At 46.1% G+C, this 10,960-nt stretch overlaps 1 protein-coding gene across 1 annotated transcript; it reads right to left on the minus strand.

Moving 5' to 3' along the window:
- Positions 1-1,494: 1,494 nt before the first annotated feature.
- LOC129683533 (nucleolar protein 11-like) lies at positions 1,495-3,624 on the minus strand (the record flags this gene model as incomplete). The annotated part of the gene is made up of 3 exons (XM_055616246.1): positions 3,468-3,624; positions 1,661-1,774; positions 1,495-1,551 (listed from the first exon to the last, which is right to left on the minus strand). Coding segments are annotated over exons 1-3 (312 nt in total), but the record flags the coding sequence as incomplete, so codon positions are not given.
- Positions 3,625-10,960: the final 7,336 nt, after the last annotated feature.

The following is a 10,960-nucleotide window of genomic DNA, read 5'->3' on the forward strand; positions in this document are numbered from 1 at the left end:
AATTCCCGGCCCCACATGTAGGGCTAAAACAACAATTAAAAAAAAAAACCAACCAACCAACCAACCAACCAAAAACCCACAAAGGAGCTGGTGAAACGACAGGCAAGGCTCTTGCTGCTAACAAACGGTGAGCTCGATATCTAACCTCTCTGGGTTGTTAGGAGACAGCAAAGTTGGAACAGAAGTTTCATGAGTCTATGCAACAACTATAACAGATTTGAACTAGCCTGATATGGGGTTCTAAAATGTATCAATTATACATAATTTGTTTTTGTTTTTTGTTCATTGGTGTTTTGCTTGCATGTATATCTGTGTGAGGGTGTCAGAAGCCCTGGAACTAGAGTTACAGGCAGGCGTGCGGTTCCATGTGGGTGCTGGGAATTGAACTTGGGTCCTGGAGGAGCAGTCAGTGCTCTTAACCACTGAGGCAGCTCTCCAGCCCCAAATCTTATCAATTATAGAGTTGGGCATTTAGAACTAGAAATTTGTTTGCTGAGACAGGGTCTCACATTGTAGCCCTACTGGCCTGAAACTTCCTGAAACCTCAAACTCACAGTGATCTACCTACTTCCACTTTTGGTTTACTGGTATTAAAAGTGTGCATCAGGGGCTGGAGAGATGGTTCAGAGGTTAAAAGCACTAGCTGCTCTTCCAGAGGACTCACATTCAATTCCCAACACCCATATGGCAGTTCACCAGTGTCTGTAATTCCAGTTCTAGGGTATCTGACACTCTCACACAGATAAACATACAGGCAAAATACCAATGCACATTAAAAAAAAAAAAAAAAAAAAAAAAAGAAAGCATGCATCATCATGCATGGCTAGAACGGGAACATTTGAGATTAACCTTATTTGAGATCATTTTATTTCTAATAAAAATTAAGTAACACGCTTTAGGTAACTAGTAGAATTATCTAGTTATTGTTTTCTTTTATGTTATTATATACAGCTCTTAAAATGTACAATATAGAAACTTGTAGGGTCCATTCTGTTTTAAACAAAGTCATAGACAATAAACTTATTCTTACAAGAAATATGCAAAATATCTAAACTCCAATCACCATTTTTATATTTTTAAAAAATTTGTATGTGTGTGTGTGTACATGGCACAAGGAGACCACAGAGGCCCAAAAAGGTATGGAGATTCGCTGGAGCTGGAGTTACAGGTGTTGTGAGCCGCCATGTGAATGCTAGAAACTGAATTCTAGTCCTCTGCAAGAGCAACAAGTGCTCTTAACTGCAGAGCCATCTCTCTAGCCCCATTTAGGAACTATTTAAATCATCAGACTTGAGGGGATAATAAAGTCTGCATCTTCTAACCTATTAACACATGAGTTGAGATAGTTATCATGATCTATAAGAAAACAGCTAGAAGGGAAAACTGACTTCAACCATGAGCTCTTTTGCCCAGAGATGATATGACATATAACAAATGTGAGATTATGAATTGTTTCATCAATAATTAAATATGTCAGAAAATCCAAAGACTTACTGTAGCTTTAAATACTTTATCCAGGTTTACGTCTTCATTATTCCATATTCTCAAGACCTTAAATCAAAGTACACATGTTAAATAGTACTGTATTGCCTATTTACATGTAATGAACAATCAACACATGCAAAATATCTTATATACATATGAATGCTTTCAAACTTACCTTATGGTCATGTACCATAATATACTCTCCAGTCTGAAAGTTGCATACAGCTGGACATGTTATACTTTGACCTTGTTTCACCGACCAGCTGCCCAAGGGTTTCTGGTCAGAAACCTGGTAAAAGAAGACACAATTTAAGAAACCAGCTTCTGCCATTTGAGAAACTGGAACTAACAAGCAAAAAACCATGACAATACTTGACATGATTTCAACTTTATGAAGCACTTAAAATAATGAAGACTGATAGAGAACGATGGTTACTAGGGGCTAGGAAAAATAGTCATTATTTTTTTCTTTGTTGGACATGGTCTTTCTGTGTAGTTTAGGCTGGCCTCAAACTCCAGATTCTCTTGTCTCAAGTTTCAGAGTGGAGAGTTGTTTATTTTTAATGACAGATATGTATTTATTTGTGTGTGCACACACAGTTATGAGCACAGAGGCTAGAGAACAGTTCTCAGGAGTCAATCCTTTTCCCTCTACCATGTAGACCAGGGGAATTGAATTCATGTGAGCAGACTTGGTGGCAAGTGCCTTTAACCAAGTGAACCAGCTCACCAGCCCTCAGAACTATTATTTAACTTATACGGATTTTGTAAGATGAAGAGATTTGGAGATGGACTGTGTACAACAGTGTAAACACATCTTTAAAAAACAACTAAGAATTCTAACCAGGTGTGGTGGTTCACACTTGTAGCCTTGGCACTGGGGAGACTGAGAGAGAACGATTGTAAATTTAAAGCCAGGACTGTCTCAAAAAAAAAAAAAATCTTCAAAACTCTTAACAGTAAGCAAATTAATTCAAGAGACTGTTTATAAACAATGACACATTTAAAAATGAATCGACTACCTGTGAAACGGAGGTCAGGAAAATTAGGATGGTCTAAGTGGGATGAAGTCCACCTAATTCCCATCAACTACCGTACTCCTATGCAGAAACTGCCAAATCGTCCCAAAGACGAAGTCTGAAGGGAAGTCTAAACCATCAACCATCAACATAGGGGACTGTTGGCAGCCTCTCCCCAAAATGTTAAAACAGATGGGTAACTTTTGAATGATACAAGAAACTGTTCAGTGCTAGGCGGTGGTGGCACACCCTTCCATCCCATCAGTTGGGTTCGGTCTACAGAGCCACAACAGTCAGGGCTACCCTGACTTAGTCAGAAAACCCTTCTCAAAAAACCCAAAAACCAAACCAAACCACCACCAACAACAACAACAAAAAAACTGTTCTGAAGTCCAGATTTAAAAACCTACTCTCTAGATGATTACTGTGCTGAGCCGGGAATTAGGCTGCAAATCGGACGAGATTGCGACCTGCCAGCCCTCAAATTTGGGTTTCACACCGTGATACAGAATTGCCCGGTCTTTCCAGGATACCAAGAAATCTCTGCCTCCTCACATCTCCCCCTTCGCCACCCCCCGCTAAAAAAAGTAGCGGAGGATGAAGTGGGTAACCACGTCTTCAACCTGTCAGCGTCATCCTTTGAAGCTCAATCTTTGCTCGACCCTCTGGCGCACCAGCACAGGGGGGCTGACATCCCTTAGCATTTCTGGGAGATTAGGAGGGGAGGCACCGCTGCCCCGCGCGTCTCACGTGCACCGAGACAGGGCCGCCTGCCACTCGGGAATATGCTGGTCCTCACAGGAAAACACCTTCCGAATCTCAGCCGGCGTCCCAGCGCGGTGACCTCGGGGCTCTGTCACACCCGCTCCCGGCTTCCCTTCCCAAGCTGAGACTCCAGCCTCCCGGAGGCTCCGGGCTCCGGACGGAGGCGGGACGGCAGCCGGCCGCTCCCGCAGACCTCACCTTGTAGAGCACGACGGTCCTGCCGCTGTCCGTCACTAGGAACTGGTCTGCTTTGTCACTCTGCTCGACACCTAGGAACCCTTCAGGCCCGGCGCCCAAGACTGCAGTAGACAGCGTGAATTCCTCCTCCAGGGCTGCCATTTTGGGCTGGCCTAGGGCCCGTGCACGCCTCCCAGCAGACTTTGCGCTTTCTCTCGCGAGAGCAAAAGACACAAAGAGGGTGGGTCCTCGCCAAAGGAGGAAGAATCAGCTCGATCAGAACTGCGACCCCTGGTGGGCAGAAGGGGAGCGGCCGAACACCGCCCAGTGGGTGGTGCCTAGACCACGTGACAACGCCCCCCCCCCCCCCCCTCAAGGCCTCGCCTCCCAGAGTCCCGGATCCGCTACAGGAAGCGGAGGTGTTTGCGACTGCTTCTTGCGTTCTCTAGTTGTTGCCAGTCAACTAATGGAAACTAAAGGATTAGTTTACACAATGTCCTGGTATTAGCCGGGCGGGGTGGCGCATGCCTGTAATCCCAGCACTCAGGGACCAAGAGGCAGGCCGATCTCTGTGAGTCCAGGACAGCCAAGGCTACACAGAGAAACCCTGTCTTGAAAAAAATAAAATAAAATAAAAAAGGAAGGAAGGAAGGGAAAATGAAAATCTAGTCTGACGTGGCGGCACGTGCCTTTGAGCCCAGCACTCCGGAGGCTGAGGCAGGAGGATCTCTGTAAATTCAAGGTCAGCTTGGTCTACATAGAATTCCAGGACAGCTATGGCTGCCACCTGGGATCTGAGAACTGACCCCCGAGTCCTTTGTAAGAGCAGCCAGCGCCCTTTACCTCTGAACCATCTCTCCAGCCCCAAATCTCTCCTGTTAATAATGTTAAGAGTGCTTTTGTGATTGGCTTATTTATTTATTTATTTATCTATCTATTTATTTATTTATTTTTACCATATTACATCTTTCAATCCATGTTGTAGTGTAAGTCAGATTTTGCTCCTCTTGTTTTATGTTTGTCTATTTATTTTGTGTGTGTATGTGTATGGGCGTATACACATTTGTGTCATGATGTGTATATCTGGACAGAGGCCAGAGGATAACTTGTGAGGAGTCAGTTCTCTCCGCCCACATTGTGGGTTCCAGGACTGAACTCAGGTTGTTAGTCTTGGTGGCAAGCTCCTTCACCTGTCAAGTCATTTTGCTGGCCCCAAGCCTCTTTTTTTTTTTTTTTTTTTTTTTTAACTTGAACCCCAGCAACTGCTTTCGGGGTTCTTCACGTCTTTGTGCAGTCTTAGGCAATCTATAGACAGTAGGATCTATGCAGAATTCTAATCAGATTATGTACCTACTGCTACCCTGAACAGGCCTGACCTCATCTAGCCAGATTCTGAACTCCTGCTTGTGATCCTTTAATATCCCTATGCTTTCAGAGGAGCAGTCAAATCCTTACCTGGACCTACAAGAAGGGTTGCCAAATAAATACAAGCCAGCCACTCACATTTGGATTTCAGGTGATTTTTCTTAACGTATAAACACGTTCACCATTTATCTTGAATTAAAGTGGACTTAGCATGCTCTGAGTTTCGTTTGCTAAATCCAAAGAGCCCAGCAAAGACTCAGACTCTGGCACTCCTTCCCAGCTCATCTCTTCATACATTCTCTGGTTTTCCGATTCAAGCTCTTACCAACAGCTGGCTCAGGCCTCCTTGTTCAACCACATAGGAACCGTGGGCAGGCAAGGCAAAGCTGTTCCACAGCTGGTAGTCCTGGGGCCCTGAGTGGCCATGGCGTGAGAGCTGGACTGGCAGACCCAGAGGCTAAGGCTCCAAGCCTTGAGAGCTGCCGTCCTGTAGCTTTAGGAGCCAGGGACTTGACTTCTGACTGGAGGTACTTCAGTAGGAGGCTTCTTTACTTAGAGAAAGGGTCTTATTTTATAACCCTGGCTGGCCTAGAACTTTGTATGTAGATGAGGCCATGAATGCATGTAGATCTGCCTGCTTCTTCTACCTCTCTCGGATACTGAGAATAAAAGTGTGTGCCACCATGGTCGGCCTATTTATTTTTCAAGATTTTTTTGTTTGTTTAAGTGTGTGTGTGTGTGTGTGTGTGTGTAGGCACCTGCAGAGGCCAGAGGTGTCAGATTTCTCTAGGAGCTAGAGTTCTTGGTAGTTGTGAGCCTTCTAATGCCGGGGGGGGGGGGGGAGGCTGAGACCCACACTCAGTATGCCCTCCCAAGTGCTGAGCCATCTCTCCAGTTCCAGTTTTGTTGTTTTGGGGACAGAATCTCATGTAGTCCAGGCTGGCCTTCGTCTTACTCTGTAGTCGTAGATGATAGCGAACAGAAAACATTTTAAATTATATTATTTATTTAAAAATATGTATGTGTAGCTGGGCGTGGTGGCACACGCCTAGAATCCTGGCACTTAGGGAGGCAGAGGCAGAGGCAGAGGCAGGCGGATCTCTTTGAGTTCCAGGCCAGCCTGGTCTACAGAGCAAATCAAGGACAGCCAAGGCTACACAGAGAAACCCTGTCTCGAAAAACAAAACAAAGCAAGTATGTGCACGCTTGCTTGTGTGTGTGACAGGACACTGGTCACGGGGCAGTTTGTAGAAGCAGGTTCTTTCCATGACTCAGGTCCCAACGATCCAAATGAGGTGTTGAGGCTTGGTGGAGGCACCTTTGCCTGCTGAGACATCTTCCGAGCCCTGCCTTGAATCCTCTTGCCTTCGCCTCCTTTTGCCTTCGCCTCCTGAGTTACAAGAAAGCCACACCCACCCAGTTTATGCGGTGCTGGGGATCGAAGCCAGGGCTTCATGTTAGGCGAGCCCTGCACTCAGCAGCAGCCCCAGCACTGTGCTCAATGTTCTGTCCCCCTTTCTTCCGTCGCCAGACAGACATCGCTGTCCTTTTAATTCTGGGTGTTCTCAGGGCCAAGTGGGATAAATAATGTGAAGTGGGTGGTGCAGGGCCTGACACGGGATGGATGAAGAGTCAGAGACCGGGATGAGACTTTATCTAAAAAAATGTTGGGGGAGGGGAGAAGGTCCAGCAGGTGCATCCCTTGCCACGTGGAATAGTGAGGACTGGAGTCCAGAGTCTCGGTGTTGGTGCTAGGTTTTTAAATGCTACTTTATTTGGGGGTTCCTTAAAGCTTATACCTCCCTTCCACCCTACCCACAACCCCAGGGAGGGGAAAAAGAAGGTTGGAAGGGAAAAGGGACGTAGCACTCTTTACTTCTTCCTGCTGGGTAGGGTCATAGGATTCTTTTGGGGGCAGTACCAATGTCCGTCATCAGGAAATCCCGAAGTCCAGCAAGCCAGCAAATCAGCAAGCAGTCCTCCTTCTCCTCCAAGCCACCGAGTCACATCTTCTTCCTCTGGGCTATCATATTTCTACCTCTCAAAGTCCTCAGGATTCAACTAATTACAGCTGGCAAAGACCAGGCTCCACAGAAGACCATTAACAGGTGTGAACAAACTAAACTCCCACCACTTTTGATTATGACAAAAACGTGTTTCCATATCATAAACCAAAACATCCACAGCATCTCAGAACCCACGTAAGCCCGGTGTGTGGGGGTGAAGTAGAGAAAACCACCGAACTGGTCGCTTCATAGTCGGTGGGAAGTTTTTGTGTGTGTGTGTGTGTGTGTGTGTGTGTGTATAAGAGAGAGAGAAAGGCATCCAGAAGAGTACAGAGTGGAGAGCAAAAGAAGTAGACTGGACATAGCTCGGGCTAGGGAAGGCGGGGCTGGGGGGGGGCATAGAAAAATCATGAGTGTTAGAAGGATGACTAGCTGGGCAAAGGGAAGCCTGTGAGCTGGAGCAGCCTGGGAGTTTAGGGTGGAGGAGGGGGCGAGAAGGGCCAGGGGAGGCTTGGAGTTTCATCACATGTGTGAGCCTGAAGGAGCCTGGAGGCTAGCATGGGCTTTGAGACACTGATGGGTGCCAGAGGTCAAGAGAGAGCTATGTCCCTTCCACCAGAGGCAACAAGTTCCTGAGGAATGCTGGCTTTTATCTAACCGCCAGAGATCCTCCTATATAGCCCAGCTTGAGCTGAGCCAGACTGAGTTTATGGGGGAAATGGAGACCCCCTTTGGGCCTGCCAAGGTGAACATGGTAGCTCCCCCTGGAATCACAGCGCAGGGAAGGTTGTGACGTGACGGGAATCCTCCGAGCACAGTGGCTCCCTTGACTGGTGAACCAATGATCTCTGGATTCAGCCAGGGACCCTGCCTCAGTATGTAAGATGGGAAAGTAAGGAGGGCACCAGGCATCAACATGAGGCCTCCACATGCTGTCACACCCTCACATAGGAACACACAGATACACGAGGGAAAAAATAACACCGCCAACAGAAAAACCCAACAGTGAAAAGGGGCCAGAGAGATGGTTCAGCAGTTAAGAGCGCTTCTTCCAGAGGACCAGGTACACTTCCTAGGATGACCCACAGCGCCTGTAACTTCAATTCCAGGGGCTATGTCACTCTTTCCTGTCCTTCTTGGAAATTGTACTCAAGTGGTATGCATTTAAAAAGGCAGGCGTGCCGGACAGTGGTGGTGCGCACCTTTAATATCAGCACTCGGGAGACAGAGGCTGGTGGATCTCTGTGAGTTCGAGGCCAGCCTGGTCTACGGAGTGAGTTCCAGGACAACTATAGCTACACAGAGAAACCCTGTCTTGAAAACCCAAAACCAAACTGAAAAGCAGACACACACTTTAATTATATATTTAATATATATAATACATTATATAAATATATGTATATATTATTTTTGAGACAAGGCCTCCCTAAGTAGCCCTGGCTGGCTTTGAATGCACACAGCTCTGCCTGTCTCTGTCTCCCGAGTGTTGGGTGTAATGGGTGCACCCCCATACCTGGCTCAAAATCAGTATCCTCGAAAGCACATTCTTTTCCAGCCATGTTCTTTATCTGGAAGTTAGAGATGGGGCCTTGTGTCTTTGAAGAACTGCAGCCTGTCAAATGTGATCTTGGGAGTGACTGAAGAAAATCTCGCTATCCTAACAAAGCGAAGCCTCCTGCATCTTTATTTTCTCTGAGGGATCCTCTGAAGCTCCAGCGTTTCCTCTGGGGAACAAAGGCTGCTGGGTGTCCCTTCGGGAGAGGCAGGAATTCCACCTTCTCAACCTTCTTTTCTACTTTGAAGTGTCGTGCATGCGTGTGTGCATGCGTGTGTGTGTGTGTGTGTGTGTGTTCGCGAGTGAAGGAGGAAGAGAGTCTCACCCAAACCAATTACGAGAACTGATTTGGAGCTAAGGAGCTGGCTTAGTGGGTAAAGGCACTTGCCACCAAGAGGTTCATTTTTCGGGTATTTATTATGTCTCTAGGGACATTTGGCTTGATTTTTTTTTTTTTTTTTTTTTCCCAGCTGGCCTGGAATTCACAGAGATCCACCCGCCCCTGCCTCTGCCTCTCCCGGTGTTGGGACTGAAGATGTGAGCCACCAAGCCTGGCTGTTGGGCTTGATTTTATATAGAAAGGAATCACTGAAGAGCTTATGCTGAGGCTTCAGCCTTGCAAATTGTTAACCCAAAGTTAAACGGTATATTAATCTTCTCTTTCTGCAAAGCCCTTCTTCAAGAGCGGAGGGTGTCTTATCTCTCCGATGTAAATTAGATTTAGGATAGCAGGAAAAAAAAAAGAGACCCTTGACATTTTTATATTCAGACAATAACAGGTCAAGTTGCTCAAAGAATCTGAGCACAGAGCTATTGACCCACAGATAATCAGAAATTAGATTTCATTATAATTTTTTAAAATGATCTAAGTACTCTAATTTAATTCTCTTTATAGAATAAGAGATAATTCTTTTCACAAGTGGCATAGATGAAAATGAAGCAGATTTTGTGGATTTTTTTGGGGGGGAGGGGAGGCTGGGTTTTTGAGACAGGGTTTCTCTGTGTAGCCTTGGCTGTCCTGGTACTTGCTTTGTAGACCAGGCTGTCTCTGAACTCCCAAAGGCTGGGGTTATAGTTGTGTGCCACCCTGCCCTTCCAATTTTATGGATCTTACTTCATGTATGTACACTTCTTATTCTTTAAAAAAAATATGTGTATATCTGAGATTTTCTTTTCCAAGACAGGGTTTCTCTATGTAGCCGTGGCTGTTCTAGAACTTGCTCTGTAGACCAGGCTGGCTTGGAACTCAGAGAGCCACTTATCTCTGTCTTCTGAGTGCTGTGATTAAAGGCATGCACTGCCACTGCCTGGCAATTTTTTGCTCTTGTTGTTTTGCTTTTGTTTTTTTTGAAACAAGTTTTTTTCTGTGTAGCCTTGGCTGTCCTGGACTTGCTTTGTAGACCAGACTGGCCTGAAATTCACTGAGATCTGTCTGCCTCTGCCTCCCTGAGTGCTGGGATTAAAGGTGTGCACCACCACACCTGGCTGTTTTTTTTTTTGTTTTTTTTTCCTGCCTGGCAATTTTTAAATTTTTTTATACGTTGGAGTGTTTTGCCTGCATGTATGGGTCTGTACCATATGCATGCAGTGCTCATAGAGGCCTGAAGAGGGCCTCTGGTTCCCCCGGAAGGAGAGTTACAGAGAGTTGTGAGTCACAGCGTGGGTACTGGGAATTGAACCTGGAAGAGCAACAGGAGCCCTGAACCGCTCATCCATCCCTCCAGCCCCCTATGTTCTTTACTCTTGAAATGTCGCTTTCTTGTTCCTTGGGACATTATTAAGGTTTTTTTTAGGATCTTAGAAAGTGGCTTGGGCTGAGTGTATAGGTCGTCGGTAGAGTGCATGCGTGCATGCAGGGGCTCCGTTCATACTCAGGTGGTGGAAGCCAGGCATGTTGGTGCACCCCTGTTTTGACAGTGAATAGGAATAGAGACAGGAGGACCCTAAGTTCAAGGTGATCCTTGGTTACTAGGAAGCTGGAGGCCAGCCAGGGCTACCTAAGACCCTGTCTCAACAAAACCATCCCCAGCCTTTGGAATCTGTTTCCACTCCCACCTCCTCCCAAATTTTCAACCTCGAAAATCTGCTTCCTTTGTTTTGGGGGGTTTGAGGTCTTCTGAGACAGGGTTTCTCTGTGTAACAGCCCTGGTTGTCTTGGACTCACAAAGATCTACCTGCTGCTGCCTCCCAAGTGCTGGGTCTAAAGGTGTGTGCCACTATGGCCTGGCTCTGAGAGTGTTTTCAGATTTACCTGTATCATTTGTAATTGTGTGCGTATGTGTGCGTATGTGTGGAGTATGTGCATATATGTGTGTGGGTTTATGCATGTGTGTAGGAGACATGTGCGCATGTGTGGGGAGTATGTGCATGTATGTGTGGGGGTTTTGCATGTGAAAGGAGCGTGTGCAGGTGTGTGATATATGCACGTGTGTGGGATATGTTCATGTGTGTGTGGGCATGTGCATGTGTATAGGATTTGTGCTTGTGTGTGTTATATGTACATGTGTGTGGAGATATGTATATGTATATGTGGGGGGTTTATGCATGGGTGTGTGTGTAGGTATGTGCAGGTGTGTGTGTGTGTGTGT

Source organism: Psammomys obesus, unplaced genomic scaffold (assembly GCF_907164565.1).
Source record: "Psammomys obesus unplaced genomic scaffold, mPsaObe1.curated_primary_1811, whole genome shotgun sequence".
Taxonomy (NCBI): Eukaryota; Metazoa; Chordata; class Mammalia; order Rodentia; family Muridae; genus Psammomys; species Psammomys obesus.